The 20,942-nt window shown below is 45.4% G+C and overlaps 2 protein-coding genes across 3 annotated transcripts in view; one reads left to right on the forward strand and one right to left on the reverse strand.

The window, feature by feature from the left end:
• Nucleotides 1–20,942, forward strand: part of PRKDC (protein kinase, DNA-activated, catalytic subunit) — a 195,215-nt gene that overhangs the window by 168,644 nt on the left and 5,629 nt on the right. The window contains exons 80-83 of the mRNA XM_089776265.1: nt 10,462–10,554; nt 17,353–17,442; nt 19,298–19,369; nt 19,460–19,661. Of these exons, the coding sequence (XP_089632391.1) occupies nt 10,462–10,554; nt 17,353–17,442; nt 19,298–19,369; nt 19,460–19,661 (457 nt within the window). The remainder of the gene's footprint in view (nt 1–10,461; nt 10,555–17,352; nt 17,443–19,297; nt 19,370–19,459; nt 19,662–20,942) is intronic.
• Nucleotides 1,304–20,942, reverse strand: part of LOC149525289 (uncharacterized) — a 39,516-nt gene continuing 19,877 nt past the window's right edge. The window contains exons 2-5 of one of the 2 annotated variants that reach the window (XM_089776268.1): nt 7,693–7,782; nt 6,151–6,247; nt 3,751–3,788; nt 1,304–3,460 (exon numbers count right to left, since the gene is read on the reverse strand). In XM_089776268.1, coding sequence (XP_089632394.1) covers nt 3,428–3,460; nt 3,751–3,788; nt 6,151–6,247; nt 7,693–7,782 — 258 coding nt within the window. In that variant the 3' untranslated portion in view covers nt 1,304–3,427. Of the gene's footprint in view, nt 3,461–3,750; nt 3,789–6,150; nt 6,248–7,662; nt 7,783–20,942 lie in introns of both variants that reach the window. The other variant, XM_089776267.1, reaches the window with a different exon arrangement.

Genomic DNA, 20,942 nt, shown 5'->3' on the forward strand with positions numbered 1-20,942 from the left:
CTCCGGGACCCGAGAATTAGGTTAGAGTGGGGGAGGGAGGGGTCCCTGGCTCCAGTCTGGGGGAGGGGAAGAGAGAGGAATTGGGTTCGGGGGAGGGTGCGCACGGCATCCCAGCCAGCACGTCTCAAGGCCAGCCACTCAGTGCATGCGCCCCAGCACCTGAAGAGTCTCTCATGTGGCTGTAGTGGCAGCTCCGCCTCCAGGATCTGAGAATTAGGTTAGAGCGAGGGAGAGGGGGCTTGGTATAGTGGGGGGTCAGTGCCTGACTCTGGGGGGAGGGGATTGGGTTGGGGGTTGCCTGGCTCTGGGGAAGGGGATTGGGTTAGAACAGGGAGGGTACCAGAGGGAGGGGAGAGGAAGAGCAGCCAGCGTGCTTCCTGAGACCTGGGATCCCCAGGTACTGGCCCCAGCTGTCTCTGTCCCCTCCTCCTGACCAGACCACCCCACGAGTTCCCTGCCCCAGCACCCACCAGAACCCTGTCCCCTACCCCCACCAGCACAGTTGGGGCCACGTTACTGAGGCTTTGGGGGTTTTTGGAGCGGTTGTCTTTTTGCATCTCACTTGTGTGGCCCCAACTGACTTTTCTGTGAGTCAGTGACCCCTGACTCAAAACAGGTTCCCCACCCCTCTCATAAAAAAAGACAACGTTGAAACATTTTGTTTGACATATTTTATTTAAAAATGAAGCCTGGGCAATAAACCCCCAATTAGGGCCAGGCCTCCATCTGGCCACAGCATCATAACACTCTGCACCCCCCCCAGAACCCAAATCTGAGCCTATTATACACTGGAACCCCCTGTACTGAGCATCTCACATCCCCAAACTCCTGCATCCCTACATCTCTAGTCTTCTGCCATAGCACTCCTGCACCATCCACACACTGCACATCTGTGTCCTGAGCCCATCATACTCCCAACCTCCCTGCCCTGAGCCCCTCATGTACCTCAGCCCAAACTCCTGCACCCTCGGAGCCACAAGCCTGTGGTTTGCTCAGCCCCCCAAACCTCCACCTGACCCCAACACTCTCCAGCCTGGAGCCCCCTCCACAAGCCAGAAGCCTCTTCTCTACTTCCTCCTGCACACAAATTCCTTCCCAGAACTTGTACCTCTTACCCCTCCCCAGTGCTTTTTTTGTGAGCCACAACAGCAGTGGAGACAGCGTGAAGAGCCAGGGCAAAGTTGTTGAGCCCACAAAAAAAGGGGGCAGCGCCGTGCAGACCCAGGCAAAAGTTGTTAAAAAAAAAAAAAAAAAAAAAGAAGCAGCAGCCGTGTACCAGCACCTATTTCCCCCCCCCCCCATTTTTTTCCTCAACAACTTTGCCCCAGCTCTTCATGCTGTCTCCACAGCTCTTCATCTGGAATGGGTTGGCCACCCCTGCTTTAAAGCCTGTACTACATGCTGCAGGTATACGCCAGTCAGTGACCTGCTTGTTGAGTGCCTCTGCTGTCTGGGAGAAGTGCATATTTCTGAAAAATGTCAGATCTGCAGATCTTTTCATCTAAGGACAATTAAAACTAGGGCTATATGTTTAAAAGCCCTACTCATGAAGTCCACCCTCACTCCCTAGGACTGGCACTCAGACTAGGTGCCAAGAGCCAGTGCATAAGTGTGCAGCATTCTTAGCCCCGTCAGCCCGGTGCTGGTTGCCTTCCATGGCTTCATCTAAGAAGCCGAAGAAGTTGGGCAAGCACACGTCCCCTGCCCCCACGCAAGGCCAGTGCCAAGAAAGAGGATCATGCTGGAGACCATCCAGCAGATAAAGCCCTGGTGTAGATTGACCAGTGTAATCCTACCTTTACCCATTGCCTGCCCCGGACATTCAAGTCCTTTCCATGCTGGAAGCTTTCCAGGTGGTGCAAGACATTTTGACTGCCAATCCTGCCTGCTCTACCACTGGTTGGGCTCTGCCATAGAGGGAAGCCGCCTTTTGCTCCTCGGTCGCCAGGTGCCCAGCATTCTTGTTCTCCCACCCAGACAGATAGAGAGCTTCTCATGTCCCCATTCAGTCCGTGAAGAGAGTCTGGGGCTGGATACATAAGCATAACTGGACTCAGAGCACAGACCTGTGGAGGCATACGTCTCCCAGAAACAGTGGCACTGCAGGGAGAATTGCTCCCAATATGCACTTCATTGCTCTAGGGGTAATTCTCCTCGACCACAGCACTGCTCTCCGCACTGCCAGTATTCATGGCCTATTCCTGGCCTATCCACCGAGCTACCCTAGTGGTGGCAGCACAGCAGATCCCGCTCGATGTCTCAGTGCCAATTACTGCCAGCCAGGAATAGGCCCGGGATCAACGTAGCTCTGTGGGCTGCCAATCGAAGCATTCCACTTAGTTACTGAGATCGCCATCATCACTGAGTTCTTGGAACTGGAGAGAAGACAGCACATACCCCTTTGTGGTCCTCCGCCAGCATTCATTCAGTAAGCGGACTCTGTCTCCCTGCCCCTGGTGCAATCTTCTGCACTGCACCCAGTGCTGTCTCAGCAGGGCAGACCCGCAGACAGCTTTGCAGAACTCCCAATGGCTCGAGGCACAGTAGCTGACACAATGGTGCTATAGATCCCCTAGGATTTCATAGTTCAGCCCCAGGTTACCATGTATAGGAACTCAGAGGCTTCTTTGGTGCCACCCACTTGCTGTGTATAGGCACCTCAGGCAATAAGGCCAGTTATTCCTCAGATGGAGGAGGGGGTTGAGCGATCAGCCCACATTGGGAAAGATGGCCAGTTGAGCCAAACCTTGTATTCCTCATTGCAGAATGAAGCCATAGTGGCACCCCCTCCTGTAGTCTGGCCTGACAACAAGATAACCCATCAGGACTTTCTAAAGAGGGTAGTCTAATCTGGATCTGCAGGTGGAAGAAGAACAGGAGGCCTTGGACGCTCTCTTTAGTGTCATTGGCCAGGCAGCACAAGTGAGGGAGTGGCCAAGATTGCTAAGGTTCCATGACAGATTCTCTCATCTATTCCATCTATTTCCAAGAGGGCGGAAAGAAAATACTTCGTGCTTGCCAAGAACTATGAGTATTTGTACAGTCTTTTCATACCATACTCCCTTGTGATGGAATATCTGTCAAACACAGGGAATGACAGGGCATCCTTCCCCACCCCAAGAAATACGCTGGCCATAAGCTTTATTCCTCAGTGAGTTTTCGACTCTTAAGTGGCGAACCATCAGGCTCTCTCTGCCAACTACGACCTCAGTACATAGCAGGGAATGTTCAAGTTAGAGGTCTCACTCCTGGAAGCTTTTAGGAAAGCATTCAAGGCTCTTATGGAGGAATGAGCCTCTATAGCCAGGGTGGCACTGCAGGCGGCTTCTGATGTGGCAGACTCGGCTGCACAGACCATGGTTTTTGCGGTCTTAAAGTGGAGGTGGCATGATTGCTTCCTTTGGGTTTGTCTCCAGACGCTCAGAACTCAATGCAGGACTTTCTGTTTAATGCCAGGACCCTGTGTGATTAACAAACACAAAATTCTTCTTCAAGGATGTCCCCGCGGGTGCTCTACTATGGGTGCTGGGCTTGCCCTGGCGCTGCAGACGGAGACTTGTCAAAAGCAGTATCCGGCTGGACCGCGCATGCGCTGCTGTGCTCACGGCGTTTGTGCTTTTTTTCCTTGGCACGCGGTCTGGCCTCCCGCCAGTTCCTCTAGACCGCCTCTGGCTGCAGACTGATGGAACCGCGCTCTTCACCTCAACCCATTGTGAGACTATACGTGCTCTAGTTAACTTTTACCCTTACCTCGTTCTTCCTTCCACATCTCCACCTCGTTACTTTCCCTTTAAACAAAACAAAACACCCAAGAATTAAGGAGGCAGTTGTTATCCTCCTACATCCCTAACAGCTGACTCCCCGGTTCGTCTCCTTGTACATAGTTGCTCATTTAAAAAAAAAAGAAAGAAAGAAAGAAAATAGACGTTTCTTTTCTGTTTTCATTAAGAATGAAATTCAGAGAGACGCTTCTTACTTACAGGCGGAGAAACCTTAACCGCCAGACTAAACCCTATCATGCCATCATCCCCCGGCTTTAAGAAATGTGGCACTTGCCATGAAGCAATGCCAGCCTCCGATGGTCACTCTGACTGCATAAAATGCCTGGGAGAATCTCATGTTCCCCAGAAATGCCTCCACTGCACTAAACTTATGTCCAGGTCTAGGAAAGACAGAGAGAGGTGCCTGTGAATGCTTCTCTTTGATAAAGCCCTGCAGCTGCAACGTCCCGCCACCGAGGAACAGCCCCCAAAGCGACGGGCTTCATCCCCCACCGCGGGCATACCAAAGAAACCCAGGCTCTCCCCTACCAGATCTCTGCCTTCTGCCCTACACGGCAGAGAGAGCCAGGGGGACAGACTGGAAACGTCGGGCATTTCAAAGCCGAGCTCTGGAGTGTCAGGGGCACAAAAATCTAAACGCCATGGGAGTCTGCACAGACCGCGGCATTGAGGGTAGCATCAGCTCTGCTTGCACCCCAGCTGCCAGCACCGAGCTCTGAGCCACCAATGAAGGCTTCCTTGGAGCCGACTATGACAGTGCCGACACCCACACTGCTTTCAAACCAGCACATGGTGCCGGAACACCCGGCGCCAGCGCGACTGCCTCCCACCACCATGGCACCGACCGCTGCAGTGCCGCGTTCCCCATACTGCCGTGGTAGCCGCCACAGGTCTCCGGATTCTCACTCCAGGTTACCATCTCCATTCCTGGCTGCTCGTCCCTTTCATCAAAGACACCACTACAGACAAGTCTCCGTTTCTCCTGCTTCTTCCAGGGCGTCATACAACCATTCTTGTTCGCCTTATTCTCCATTCCATCACTGGCATCGTTCACATTCTTACTATCCAGACAGATGCTCACCGCTGGATGGTATATATCATCGCAACGACCATTACTCCCGCGACTCTCCTACCACTCACGATCAGCTTACGACTGCGCTTCGTCCAGGCCGTCCCCAACTCTGGGTCCCCTTGCCCCTCTGGAACAGGTGGCTTCGCCCTTACAACTTCCATCGGAACCGGAACACGCTCCCTTTGCTGACCAGCCAATCGAGGTCTCTCCATCAGATTCCTCTCCGCCAGACAAAGCAGTCATTCCCGGTAAAGTTTCTTCACCCGATGACCTTCGTCAGTTTCAAAAGTTGTTTAAATGAGTAGCCATCACTCAGGATATACCATTGCAGGAACTCAAAGACAAGCAACACAAACTCTTTAGAAATCTTCATCTGCAGCACAGGTCCACTTGGCCATCCCCCTCAATGAGGGCATCCTGGAGATTGCTGATGAAATATGACATGCTCCGACATTGGCTCTACCGACTAACAAAAGGGCCAACAGAAAATACTTCGTTCCCCCAAAGGGGATGGAATTCCTCTTTGCACACTCACAACCAAATTCCCTATTCGTTACGTGCGATCTTCAATGCCTGCAAATGCTTCCACAAGCACATCCAGAACACCGCGGTGAGGATACTCATGGACAACGTCATGGCCATGTATTATGTGAATCATCAGGGCGGGGCTCGCTCCTGTTTCCTATGCACAGAAGCTATCCGCTTCTGGAATTGGTGCATTTGCCACGGAGTAACACCTATGGTATCTTACTTACCTGGAGCCACAAACGTGACCGTAGACATCCTCAGCAGGCACTTGGATGTGAAGCACGAGTAGGAGATGCACGATGGAGTCCTATGCGAACTCTTCCGACGCTGGGGGACTCTTTGTGACCTCCTGCAACACGAAATGCCACAAGTACTGTTCCATGGCGGGATTTGGCCCTGCTTCCTTGGGGGATGCCTTTCTCATCAGCTGGCGCGGACTCCTCCTTTACGCCTTTCCTCCCATACCGCTGATCCTGAGAGTTCTTCAGAAAATGGGGGCGGACAGGGTGAGACTCATCCTCATAGCGCTGGACTGGCCACATCAACATTGGCTCCCCTTCCTTCACCGTCTGTCCTCACGTGTACCAATTCACCTCCTGGTCCTTCCGAATCTCCTCACTCAGAACTGAGGACAGCTGAAATACCCCCAAATACGCACCCTGAACCTCACAGCATGGTTCTTAACTGGTTGAACCCATTCAAATCCCTTTGCTTGGCACCAGTTCAACGCATCCTCATACATAGACGGCAAACAACAAAAACACTTACCTCCTATAAGTGGTGCAGATTTGCCTCCTGGTGTGTCGCCAAACACCACTGCCCGGAACTGGCTTCTATCCCTCTTGTGCTGGACTACATAATGTACCTAAAAGAGACAGGTCTTGCGTTAGCTTCCATCAGGGTGCACTTGGCAGCAATCTCAGTCTTTACATTGCTGGTGGACAGTGCCTCCATCTTCGCCCACCCCACTCCAAAGAGATTCCTTAAGGGCCTCGCCAACATGAGCCCACCACGGGACCCAGTCCCACCAATATGGAACCTAGATATAGTCCTCAAGGCCTTAATGATGCCAAAGATGAACCTTTGGCAACTATACCCTTGCACCTCTTGACTATGAAAATGCTTTTCCTCCTTGCCATAACATCGGCACGCAGGATAGGAGAGCTTTCGGTCATGATGGCCACGCCACATTATACAATTTTTCGAAAAGATGGTGTAATACTAACACTACACCCAAAGTTCATTCCAAAGATCGTATTCCGCTTCCACGTCAATGAACCAGTAATTCTACCAGTATTTTATCCAAAGCCCCATTCCTCACCACGGGAAGTAGCCCTACACTCCCTAGATGCCAGAAGGGCCTTAGCCTTCTATATAGACCACACCAGACCCTTCAGACACACGGATCACTTGTTCATCTTCCTGGCACATAGATCAAAAGGACAGCTGATATCCTCCCAAAGGATATCTAATCTAACAACCTCCTGCATAGCAGAATCTTATGCAGCAAAGCACATATCCTTTCCCACCCAACCACATGCCCACTCCACCAGGGCCATGGCGGCTTTAATGGCCTTCCTTAAAGGGCTCTCCCTTAAAGACATTTGTAGGACGGCCACCTAGTAGTCACACGAGACCTTTGCTAAGCATTACTGCTTATCCCTGGGCACCCGTTTGGACGGGGCGGTGGCGACTGTGGTGCTCTCCACAGCGGATAAATAGGGACTCCTCCTTCCCTCCTTCTGTTCTGACGACTACTGCTACGCAGTCACCCATAGTGGAGCACCTGCGGGGACATCCTCAAAGAAGAAAGCAAAGTTACTCACCTCAGTGTAGTAACTGTCGTTCTTTGAGATGATGTCCCCGCGGGTGCTCCACTATCCTACCCTCCTCCCTGTTTTGGAGTCCGTTTTTAATTTGTATCTTTCAGACTCCAAGGCGATCTCAAGGAACTGGTGGGAGGCTGGACCATGCGTCAAGGAAAAGAGCACGAACACCGCGAGCACCACGGCACATGCGCGGTCTGGACAGATACTGCTTTTGACAAGTCTCTGTCTGCATTGCTGGGGCAAGCCCAGTACCCATAGTGGAGCACCCGCAGGGACACCATCTCGAAGAACAACAGTTACTGCACTGAGGTGAGTAACTTTGCATTATACAGACTCAAGAGACTCCTGTACAACCCTAAACACCTTAGACTTGTACATTCTGGGGCCTGAGCAGAAGAAGTTTAAGTCCAAGTCGCCCATGTCAAAAATAATGTCAGTAATAGTGGCTTACCTGAAGTGTTGAGTTCAGTTGTATCCATACCTTGATGACTAGCCAGTCAGGAGTCATTCTGAACTCATGGTTCACCAGGACATTGCTCTCCTCCCTGGCACATGCCGATGGCTCAGTCTCCTGGTAAATGACAAAAAGTCATCGTTCATACTGGTGCAAAGAATCAGTTTCATTGGTGTGATGCTGGACTTAACCACGGCCAGAACATTGCTTCCCCAACAGAAGTTTGATGCTTTACTGGCTCTGATAAAGCAGTTATCTCTGTCATCTCTGACCACTGCCTGAGTTAGCTTAGGCCATGCACACCTCACCAGGCTCAACATGTGCCCACTCCAGGTATAGCTAGCATCAGTGTATTCATCAGCTCAACACTCACTGGATTGGGTGGTGATAGTCCTGATGCATATCCTCGAGCCCCTAACATGGTGGACTGTGTGGGACAGCGTCATGTCCAGTGTTCCCTTTCGGCAGCTTCCGCATTCAAGGGAGGTGGTATCCAGTGCGTTAGACCCAGGCTACTCAACATGTGGCCCGTGGGTGGGATCCTTTGAACATGGCCTCCACTGGGAACACGCTCCATGATGGCAAGTCAATATAATGGTCTTCTGTTGATATGTGTTTTAGTAGTTAAATTCCTGGACTATCATTGCTCATTAAAAATGCTGTCATATGGGTGGAAATCGGATAATTATTAAATTTTATTAATATCAGCAGAACTGTCTTAAATGGGACCTGCACGTTGTGTAGTCTTGCCTTAGTCTTTGTATTCGTGCCCATCAGTGTGAAATAAGCTATTTTCATATATTTGGACATATATTTGCAAGTACATGCAACCACACCTAAGTTGAGTCTCTCAGCATGTGCTGTGAGTATCACTGTGGCCCCCAGGACTTCCAAAGTTGAGTAGCCCTTCCTTAGACCATGGCTCACCTGGGACCACTCTGGATGCAGGGGGAATGGTCCACGGAAGACAGCACTCTGCATATAAACATCATGTTCAAGGTGGTTCAGAATTTGTGCAAACTGTTTCTACCACACCTGTCAGGCAGAGTGGTCTGGGTCCTTATGGATAACACGTCCACCATGTTCTACATCAGCAGATTGAGAGGAGCTTGCTCCACACCTCTCTGCAAGGAAGTGATTTGGCTGTTGGACTTTTGGAATATTTCAATTAGGATAATCTAGTTATTTACCAAATATTCCCCTTGACAAGCTTCTTGTACCCCCTGGGGGTACACGTACCCCAGGTTGGGAACCCCTGTTTTGTAGGATTTTCCTTCCATGAAAGTCTATGCATTTTGCTTTGTAAGGCCTTAATCAGTCATTCAGCATCAAAATCAGTCTTCCTATGATATATGCTTATTGAGAAGAAGTTGTTCTTGGTATCTGTTTGCTGACAACCCCTCCTGGGTGTTGTCTTTCCGGCAAAAATTGTGATTAATTCCCTATCAAGGGGGGCGTACCACTAACTTCAGGGTTCATCAATCTGCCCCGGTAGTCTGCGTCGTTAGTGTGCTTTCACTTAGTTGATAATTATTTGGTGCTTCTGAATCTCCAGCCCCTCCTCTGTCCATTTGAGCATGCAGTGGCCTTCACATTTCTTTCTCCTAAAACATTCTCTCTCTCATTCACACAAACAGTACATTTACAGAATTGCAGCATGGAACAAAGGGGTACTTCTAGTCACTCTAACAAAGTTACAAAGTCTTTCAACATTAAACTTCTATCTACTACAAGCCTTATCTAACACTAACATCACTATGTATTACAATATTCCATCCCTTCACTTTAACATGCTAACATCAAACAGAGCTGGAGCTAAGTTAAAAAAGCTGCCTGGCCTGTCTGAGACCTACATCTTGTATTTAAGTTTAATCCAAATCTTTTGCTATAACATACATTTATTATAACTGACTTCTTAGTTACAAAATTCCAATTCCAGTGCTACAATATGACCAAAGAAGAGAGAGACATCTCTATGCTTTGGAAGTCAGGAGGAGGTGGCTTTCTGCCTGGAGAGAATGAAGCCCTTCCATAAGTCCACACAGCTTTTTGTGGCCTATGCTGACCACATGAAAGGTCTTCCAGTATCTTCACAGAGGATCTTCAAGTGGATCACCTCTGTGTTGCATTCTGCATGTCCTTAAACTCTTACCCACCTCTGCAGATACTGCTTGCAGTCACCTATGTTGAATGGAAATGAGCATGTACTTAAGAAAAGACAGTTAGCTGTTTCCGTAACTGGTGTTCCTTGAAATGTATTCCTCATGTCCATTCAACTCGCCACCCTCCTTTTCCTCTGTCAGAGTTTTCTGGCAAGAAGGAACTGAACGGGGGGAGGCAGGTTGGGGCATTCTATATAGTGCGGCATACACACACCACTCCAGGGGTCACTGGACCTGGTCCCCTACGGATACTGCTGAGGAAAAATCTTCTGGCCCTGGTGCATGTGGTAAGCACACATACGTATGTTGAATGGATATGAGCAACACATCTTGAAGGACTCCAGTTACAAAAATAGGTAACTGTCTTTTCTAAGGAAAGGTAAAATGAGGCACAGAATTTGAGACATGCCCAAGACTATGATTTTTATAGAATCAGGAACAAAATCCACAGTCAACTGGGATTGCTGCTTTCTATTTATATTGCTCCTCTTTTTCAATTAGGGTATGTCTACACAGCAAAGTTATTTTGAAATAACTTTCCTAGCATCTACACAAGCTAACTGCTATTTCAAAATTAATTCAAAATAGCGGAGGGCTTATTTCAAAATTGGTAACCATGATTTCTTTGTTTCAGATTAGGGCTGATTGAGTGGATGGAAAATACCTGTACCTTAAAAGATTTCCTTATGGAAAGCATGTCTGAAGAGGAAAAAGATGACTATCACAGGTGATGCTAGTTTTAACTACCTATGTGAATAGAAATTACCATCACTGGGCTCTTTCTGACATTCTGTTTATCTAATGAAAAACTTAATGGGGTGTTTTGCTTTACAAATGTATTTGTAAGCTGGAAGTCTCTTTAGTGGTGCCTGACCTAAATTAGTAATTGACAGATGTTTAATTACTACCATTGTACCTGCCATTCATATCCTCCACCCAGCTTGTTTAAACAGGGAATTTGTAATCTGTGACATTATTATCCCCATTTCCTTATCAACAGATGATTTTACAAGTCAAGGATTTTGATCTCTTGATTTGAACAAACAGGATATGGACATAGGTCAGCAAGGATATATAACCACTTAGAAAACTGTGTGTTCAGCAATGAGTCAGAAATTGAGGATATTGCCTGTAACTACATGAAATACAAGTCTATCCAAGTTTAAAAGAAATGTTGTCTTTACATGCAGAGTGGATTTGGAAATTCTTATTTTCTATCTCTGGGCTGTTGGTTTTCAAAGGACAAATGTTTTTAGAATCTGATGAATTCTAATTTTTCTCTCTTATCTTTGTGAGGCTGTAGGAATTCAGGAATAATTAACCTGCTTTGTCCCCACTACAGTTTTGTTTAGATTTGTCTAACTATTGGCATGATTCATTTGCAAACTCTTGGTTTTGAGTCAGAGCTGTGGGATCAAGTCCAACACCGAGGCTACATCTAGACTACATTCCTCCTTTGACAGAAGAATGTAAACGAAGGACTTTGAAATTGCAAATGAAGCGCTGATTTACAAATCTTGCGCTTCCCTTTGCATAATCGCATCCAAGTGCTTTTTCAGAAGAGATATTTTCTAGGGGAAAAAAAAGCAGTCTGGACAGGGTTCTTTAGAAAAAAAACCAACCCTTTTTCAAAACAACCCTGTAAACCTAATTTTTTCCAGGAATAAGTGTTCTTTCGAAAAAGGGTTGTTGTTTTTTCTGAAAGAACCCCGTCCAGACTGCCTTTTTTTTTTCCTACAAATATCTCTTCTGAAAAAGTGCTAGGATGTGATTATGCAAATGAAGCATGAGATTTGTAAATCAGCACTTTGTTTGCAATTTCGAAGTCCTTCATTTACATTCCTCTGTCAAAGGACGAATGTAGTCTAGACATAGCCCAGGGCTAACATTCAATTTGATACATCAGTTGCATTAATGGTTGTGTCCTTTAATTGAGGCATTAAACTGTGCTCCCTTCTATGTATCTTTTATTTGTACAAAACAGAGTTAACAATCCTTTGGCACTATCACAATAGAAATGAGAGCTGTGAAAAGATATTTTTTTCAGTTTCTCAAGTGAGTGGTGGAGTTATCCCGAGCATGTAAGAACTCTGTTTCCCTCAGGGGTAGGGAATCTGCGGCCCCTGGCTTGCCTGGATCCAGCCCCCAAGGCTTGGTGCTCCCCCTTGCCAGCATTGGGAAGCCCGCACTGGCACTCCAGTTATCCTACTGTGGGGCTGAAGCACACAAAATCTACTTGCCCAGGGTCATCTGCCCCGACCCAAAAGGTTCCCCACCCCTGGCCTACAAAGTCTCTGTATTACCAGCACCTTGCTCATTGCTTTGTGAGAGGTTTGTACCTTGACTAAGAAAAGTCATTGAAATCCTATTTTGAGTGGTGGGAAAGTTGTGGGGAGCAACCACAATGTGCAAGACAGAATTCTAACTTGTAGGGCAGGGATTCCCAAACTTTTTGACACGGGAACCAGTAAATCCATTCACGAGCTTTTGGAGGACCGGTAATATTCATCTTCATATTTGCATATTCATTAATCAAATGATGAATATTCAAATAAGTTGTTTCTGGTCCTCCCAAAGCCCCCAGTGCCAGCTTTAGCAAAGCTTTTGATATGGTCACCCACAATATTCTTGCCAGCAAGTTAAGGGAATATGGATTGGATAAATGGACTGTAAGACAGACAGAAAGCTGGCTAGATCAGGGTTTCTCAAACTTTTTACTTTAGTTGGAACCTGTTTTTTTCAGTACTGTTTTTTGCAGCCCAAAAATATAAACACATATTAAAAAAAGAATGAAAAATGAATAAATTTTTACTGTTTCACTCAGCTGCATCCTCCACCCGGCCCAGGCCAAGGCTTGGGGGACTTGGCGCCACACAAGCACTCCGGGAGGCGGGAGCAGGAGCAGACTGGGGGTAGGGTATCTGGCTAGGAGGGAGGATACAAGGAAGAGTAGGGTTGCCAGGTGTCCGGTTTTGTACCGGACAGTCTGGTATTTGAGGCTTCTATCCGTGAAACAAACTGAGAATATACCGGACATATAAAATGTCTAGTATTTTCTCATTAGGCAAATTTTATTATTATTAGGTGCATCAGTTTGTAGCTGCAAACTGCCTGGCTGGTAGATGTGCTCAGGCTGCGTGAGTGTGTCTACCAGCCAGACAGTTCACAACTATTCAAGGGGGCGTGTGTGGGGGGGCAATATGGAATCCCCGGGGCTGGACTCACTCGTGCTTCACTGGGACCGTGCGAGGGATAGGCAGCACCCTGAGATCTGCATGCGCCCGGGTCAGTCCCACTCCCCACCAGCCAATTCGCTCCCCCCCCCGCTGCCCCTCCAGCCAGCCCCACTTCCCCCAACCCCCTCCCAGCTGGCTGGTTCTCCCCCACTTCACCTCCTGATCTCCCCGGCCAGCCCTGCTGCCCGTGTCCAGCCCTGCTTCCGGCAGCCGGTTCTCCCGCCCTCCTCCTCCTGATCTCCCCTGGCCAGCCACCTACCCTCGACCCTGCCCCACCCCTCCCCCGGCCAGCCCTGCTTCCACCAGCTGGTCCCCCACTACCCCCATCCGGCACTGCTTCCGGAGGCCAATTTTCCCCTCCGCCTCCTCCCGACCTCCCCCGGCCAGCCCCACTGCCCCCAACTTCCCGCCGAGCCCTGCTTCCCGGTGGCTGGTTTTCCCCCCCTCCCTTCCTCCGGTCCTGCCCCACTCCCCTCCCAACCGCCCCCCCTGCATCTGAGATCAAGTGTGTCCCGCATTTTTTTTAAACTCACCTGGTAACCTTAGCTACGCCTCTGCCGGGAGCCAGGAACAGCTAATCAGATCCTCTTGTATGGCATATTCCAACCCTTCACTTCTAAATTTAGTACCCAGTTTGATCAACTTTTCACACACACAAACTATGCAGGCTTTGATTCCCTAAGGTTTTCTATAATTGGTACTACCCTTTATTCTTCCCCTACTTTATTCATCCAAACATGATCCACCTTCAAACATTCATCTTAATGTTTTCATTTCCACTGTATTCCAGATCTGCTTCTGTTGCTTCAATGCCCCGTGTTTGGAGCTATTCAAAAGTGCAGCCCTAATTGCCATCTTACAAATCTTAAATTATTTTTCAATTTAATCGGTATTCTCCTATTATAGACCACTCTGCTCACTTCTTTCCATTTAGTCTATCCCTTTCCTATGTTGTTTATAAAGTTTGTGATTGAATTTATCTTCATCCTGCATTACTGAATTTAAGTACTTGAACTTCTATAACTTTGGTAGTGGTTGGTCCCCCAGATTTAGTCTTATTACCTTCTGCAAATACACATCAAATCTACAAGTCTCATTTATGCTTATTTTTATGCCATTTCTTTAAGTATACACAGTTCCCACTCTCTAAATCTTCTTGCACTCTCCCACAAGCACTACATCATCTGTACAAAAGATGCACTCAGGATGACACTCTTTGAATGTAGTTTGTCTATCAAGCACCAATGGTAATGCTAAGCCTTGATGTACCCCAACTCTTACTAAAATCTGTTAAGTTTCTTCAAAGAGCTTTCTAACTGGTAACAGGACACTTGTGCCTGACAAGTCTGATGCAGCCTTCAGTTATCTGTTTCATTCTCAGACAGATCTATATGAGAGATGACTGCTTTCAGAACATGGTCTTAAGCAGGGGTGGGCAATACTTTTTGAAGAGGGGCCACTTCACAAATTTCAGAAGTGGCCACAGGTCTTGGGTAGAAGGGGCAGAGCCTCAGGTTGAAGGGGGGGGGGGGCACATTGAGAGCTACTCTACTGGGAGCTTTGCTTGGCCTGGGGTCCCTGTCCCCTGACTTCTAGCCACAGAAAGGAACCTGGAGCAGATGGGAGGGTGCTGGGGGCTAGCCTCCTCCCGGAGTTGTCTGGGGTTCAGGTTAGAATTCACATAACATGACTGGCAGCTCCTGACCCCACTGCTAACCTGTTGCCTGGCAGCCATCCGGCAGGCACAAAACCTTTGAATAGAAGCAGTTGAAAGGGCTCACGCTTCCCAGGCAGTGGGCCAATAGAACCGAGAACTGTGAGCCCTTTCAATTACTTCTGTTTAAAGTACTTGCACCTGCCGGGTGACTGCCAGGCAACGCAGCCACCCAGCAAGCACAAGCCCTTTAAGTAGAGGCATTTGAAAGGGTTGCGCATCTCTGGCTCCCTAGCAATGCGCTATGAGCCCTTTTAACTACTTCTATTTAAAGGGCTCTCGTGTTCCCGGCGGTGGCCAGGTAACATGTTGCCTGACAGGTGTGGGGAAGGCACGAGTGTCCTTTAAATATAAGCAGTTAAAAGGGCTCGTAGCTTCAGTGCCACTAGCTCATTGCTAGGGAAGCAGAGACACAGGAGCCCTTTCAGTTGCTTCTATTTATAGGAGTTGTGCCTTCCCTGCAGCTGCTAGGCAAAGTGCAGGGAAGACATGAGCCCTTTTAACTGCTTCTATTTAAAGGGCTCGCATGTCTCTGACTCCCAGGCAATGCCCATGGGAATGGGGCCTGGAACTGCCTAATGGGCTGGATCAAAGCCCTAGGGGGCCGGATCCAGCTTGCTGAGAGGCTTTTGCTGACCCCCCCTGATCTTAGCCTTCTCAAGGTCAATGAATACCATGTGGAGGGTTTTCCTCTTTGCTCTATAGTATATTGTTCCACAGGGAGTCTTAATGCAAAGGTAACCTCCATTGCTGACTTGCCTGGCATGATTCCAATCTGATTGTCGCTGAATTGTATTTCTCTATAGTCTCTTCTTACTTTTCCCTATATCTTCATTGTGGGCATCATGGGTTTAATTCTGTGGTAGTTACCTAGCTCTTGTATGTCTCCTTTTTTCTTAGATGCTGGTACTAATATGCATTTTCTCCAGACCCAGACAGCATCTCATTCCTCGTGATAAAATTAAACAGTTGTGTCAATATGCCTGTTTGCCCCAGGTGCTTCCATACTTCTGCTGATATGCTGTTGGGATTGAGAGTTTTCTTTTTCATGTTCCTCAATGCTTGTGCAACAGCTTTTAGGACTTTTGCCTCTATGCCATGGATTGGTTTTATATACTACTTGATTCACTTGGAATCTCTTCATTCATGAGCCTTTCAAAGTACTTCCTTTACTGTTTATTAAACTAGTTCTGATAGACATATTTCCAATTCCATCTCTTAATTACTTTACTTTAAAATGAAGGAGGGTGAGAGAGAAATATATAGAAAGGCAAAGAAACACAGTAAGAGAACTAAAGATTTTGTTGAGATCAGCCTGGACATATATACTTGATTGAAGATTCTGTTTGAGAATAAAAAAAATAATTAATGAATGTAACCTCAGAATATCTTTCAAATGCTAGAAAAGGAAGCATATGGATATATATGTTTAACAGCACAAATCACTTGATACTGCAGGAAGAAAAAAATGAAACTGTAGGAGTAATTTAAGCAGGCAAAATGTACTTAATATGAGTAGGAAATTTGTCAGAGCAGTTAAGTAGTACTTTTCTCCCTTATGAAACAGGATGATGGGACCTGCAGTAAACCACAGGTGGTCAGGACTTCAGCTTTAGATACTGTGTATGTAAAGACAGAACCTTCAATTGCATACAATGGCCCTAAGGGGCCAGTGTGGGTAGTTGATTCAGTAACGGTTGTAATTGCACTTCATAACCATCTGAGGATCTACAGGCCCTTACAAACATTAAATTAGGCATCTAAACACCTCTTTATGTCTGATATAGGAAAGTATTTACTCTTAACCTCATTTTTTATAGATTTGGAAAATTGATGCACAGAAGTGACTTAACTTGCCCAAGGTCAGATAGGAAGCCCCATCATAGGCCTTTGAATCTATTCTCATCTTTCTCATAGTACTGAGACAATGCCATCCACTGAACTATGGCACAATTTCCTACAGCAATTAAGTAGCCATCTAAAGGTCTCCTATTCAGATGTTGACTTGTCCTGATGCTACTTACCTTGTTACAATCTGTGACAAGCACATAGCAGCACAGCTGCAGGTTGTAGATAGCTATTTTATGCATATGAGAGAGTACGCAAATTTGAATCTTTCCATTGTTTCCTTTTTCTTTACTGTAGTGCAGATTCAGATACTGTATGATCCATGTTTAGAACAGCTTGGTAAAATTCCATTTGTTGCAAGTGAATAAAATATAATTTTGTTTTTTTCTCTATCACCAGTTAGCATTTGTAAAGGATGGTCAAATACATTTTGCATGAGTTACTAAATTTGCAAGATACTTCTTTCCATTTCTGATTTAGGATCAGTTCATGCGCTCTCTCACTTACTCCTCAAGTCCCTTCCTGTCCTACAAGAAAAACAGTTCAGCAAAAAGCACTGAGTCAAAGAGTCCTGTGGTTGTTGAAGGCCAGTCTCTAGTATTTAATTTGTATGAACTTGATTGCATAATATTTACATTTCAATCTGGTTTATTGTTTTATTACCTTTTGCTTTTTGCACATACAGAAGCATCATAGATAAATCACCACTTTTTAAATTTGTCCACAGTCTAAAAGGACCTCGTACCATGTACAGTGACTGGCTGTCCAAGATGGCAGGAAAGGAGCAAGGCGTTGCACGCTATAAGACTATGTACAAGTAAGTTTCACAGTTATGTAATTTTCAGGAACAGCTGGTAAGAAACATAGACAAATAATTTTTTACAGAATTTGCTAAATCACTTAAACCAAAATGTTCCAGGGAACTGTCGATTTTGATGAAATTCTGTCAGAAACCAGCTACAGTTGCAACAAGACCCTGCCTTGTTTCCTGCCAACTTTTCCATCTACCTTCTTAACAGCCCATCTAGTAGGCTGACCGGGAGCAGAGAGCCTGGAAGCTGAGAATCCCCAACTCCCACACATTCTGCCAGCTAGCCTGAAGCAAAGTTTCAGTGCAAATGGATGGAGAATAGTATCTGTTTCACAGAGAAGTTCCAAATGTTGGAATTGGTTTAAAGCTCCAGTTTGTAATCTAAACTTTCAAAATCCTACACAAGATGAAATAGACTGTTCTCTGGATCACCAGTGTGCTCCCAACCCCACACTCGGGGAGTCCATGCCACCCTGATACAGAGGCAGCAAGGGTGGTTTGTGTGTGTGTAGTCAATAGTATTAACCTATAAGGCCAGGTTTATTGGTTAATCACGAAGTCGACTACACAGTGATATCCCTAGCTTTAATACTGACCTTTATAGGTGATGAAAGGTAGGTTCTGAATTACTTGTTATAAACTATTGAAATTGATATGCTGCTTGAATAATTCCCTTCAGCTATTGCTTTTTAATTTATATTTTTATCCATTTTCTGTATGCTTGCTGAGGGATTTAAATTGCAGAGACACTAAAGAGACCGACAGAGGAGATTATCCAATTGGATTTTTAAGTTTCTTATTGTATTTCTGCATTAACTCTGAAGCTTGTCCCATCTATTTTATTTTATCCATTGTTTTCACTATTGAATTGGTAAAGCAAGAGATTTCACTCTGGAAATGGCTGCCTGGAAAATAGAAAAGACCTGTCTTTCTATGATCAGTCAATATTTTGTCATCTTTTCTCCTCTTTATATGAGGAAATGCTCCTTGTGATTGGTACAATTTCAGAGTTAGACAAAATGATAGTGCTTTGATATGAGAACACAGATTATGCTGGATTTATTAATAATAGGTAGGATTTATAATTAGTAAAATCACTTTTGGCTAAGTGAGCGTAAGAGAGATCAGACAGAATAAAGCAGATTACTAAGTAAAATAAAATAGAACACACAAACTAATCTAGATTCACTAAAACTGGTTACAAATTATAAATTTTCATCTTATATATTGTTCTAATAATTTCTGCACAGACTGGATGTCTTTCCAGTCTGGGTCAAGGCCTTTCTCCTGTTCATCCTTAGCTGTTTCCAGTAGTTATCTTGGGTGTTTTCCAGAGAAGAACTGACAATCCCAGTTACCTCACACCCTATACTTAAATAGGCATAAAATGGGAATCCTTTTGTATTCAGTTTACTTTTTTTTTCTCATTTTGTGTGGAAATAGATGGGTCCCAGCATCAGGTGATGTGGCCATGTGTCTTGGTAGGAACAATCATAGCCCCTCTTCCCACGCTTCCATGAAAAATAAGTCTATTCACAGATCATTGTTCTGAGTATTGGGCCATTAAGTTCCTTGAGTATTATTAATGGTCCTCACTTAGCATGTCTACATTTAGTAATACAGGTTTATAATTCATATTTCTAACTTTAGATATATGTATACAAATGGGATAATCATATTCAGTTAAAAACTTTCCAGTGATATCTCACATGAAATATTTCACATAAAGCTTATTCCAGTTGTGTCTTATTTATAAGTGTATTTTCATAAAGCCTATGGAATGCTCCATGGCACTCTTTAATTATTCTATCTTCTAATTGGGCAGTTGTAATAACTAGTGCATTCTGTTGTTGACTTGCAGTAGAGCTAATCGTACAGAAACAGTCATGTCTTTCAGAAACAGGGAAAACTGTGTTCCAGGAGACCTTTTAAGGTAAGCATATGGTCAGTTACTGTGTGTGTTGTTTACAACAGCTGTATCAGTGTTTGTTTCACAAGATTTGATTCTCTTGTTTTTGTTAAGGAGAGCATTTGTTAAGATGAGTACAGCTCCTGAGGCCTTTCTGTCTTTGCGATCCCATTTTGCCAGCTCTCATGCACTGATGTGTATTAGCCATTGGATTCTTGGTATTGGAGACAGACATCTGTCCAATTTTATGATTAATATGGAAACAGGTGGCATGGTGGGAATAGATTTTGGACATGCATTTGGTTCAGCAACACAGGTATTTTTCCTCTAATCCTTTTCTGTTGACTACATTATTGGGTATGTTGGGGGCTAGCAGTATCTTAAGTGATTGGTTGTCAATCAGTTATTTAAATTTTGTATTGAATTAAAATTATTTTGTGCTGAAATTTGATGATTTCTCATGCTATACCTCATAAGCTAAATAAATGATTCCTGTTATCATTAGAACAGAATCTTTTTCCAGATAATATCAGACAAACTAACAGTTTGATAAAATCTACAACAGTATGTGAGCAGTAAAGTATTTTGTAATATTGATATCAGGATTTGATGCTTTTTGAAAATGAGGCCTTCCTCACCCATGCGTTCAAACACAAATTATTGACAAATATTTATAGTCATATTTTTAACCCAAGAGCACTATGGTTTCAGTGGGCTCCATATTGCTTACAATTCAGTAAAAACAATGAGTAGTCCTGTGGCACCTAAGAGACTAATAAAAATATATAGACACACGAGCTTTAGTGGGTAAAACCTACTTCATGAGATGAGATGAGATGTAAATAATGGAAACCAAGAAATATATAACAGCAAAAGAAGGACCTGTCAATTGTAGGACCCGTGTTAATGAGGCTACTTAAATGGGTGGAATATGTTCCATTTATAGTTTTTGATGTGAAAATTTGAATGTTCAAGCAGGGGGGAGATTGGCTTTCTAATGTGTCAACCAGTTAATAACTTCATTCAAGCCCAGGGTAACAGTGTCAGACTGAAGTATAGTGATAGAAATGTAGCTGTGTTAGTAGCTGAAACAAAATACAGGACTATGTAGCACTTTAAAGACTAACAAGATGGTTTATTAGGTGATGAGCTTTCATGGGCCAGACCCACTTCCTCAGATCAAATAGTGGAAGAAAATAGTCACAACCATATATACCAAAGGATACAATTTAAAAAAAGAGAACACATATGAAAAGGACAAATCAAATTTCAGAACAGAAGGGGGATGCGGGGGGGGGGGGAGGTAAATGTCTATGAGCTAATGGTATTAGAGGTGGGGAAAGGTAAATGTGTGTGAATGTCACAGGGGTTGGCAATGGGGTTTGCTATGGGGGTAGATTCCTAAGTGAGTGTGTCTGAGGTGTCATGCATGCGTGCTGGAAAAGATTTGCTTAAGGCTAGGGGGTTGTCTGTAGCCGAGGACTGGCCTGTCTCCCAAAGCCTGTGAGAGTAAGGGATCATTTTCCAGAATAGGTTGTAGATTGTCAGTGATGTGCTAGAGCTGTTGGTGAATGACCAGTGGTGTTCTGTTGTTTTC

Source organism: Pelodiscus sinensis, chromosome 2 (genome assembly GCF_052426305.1).
Source record: "Pelodiscus sinensis isolate ZL-2025 chromosome 2, ASM5242630v1, whole genome shotgun sequence".
Classification (NCBI taxonomy): domain Eukaryota; kingdom Metazoa; phylum Chordata; order Testudines; family Trionychidae; genus Pelodiscus; species Pelodiscus sinensis.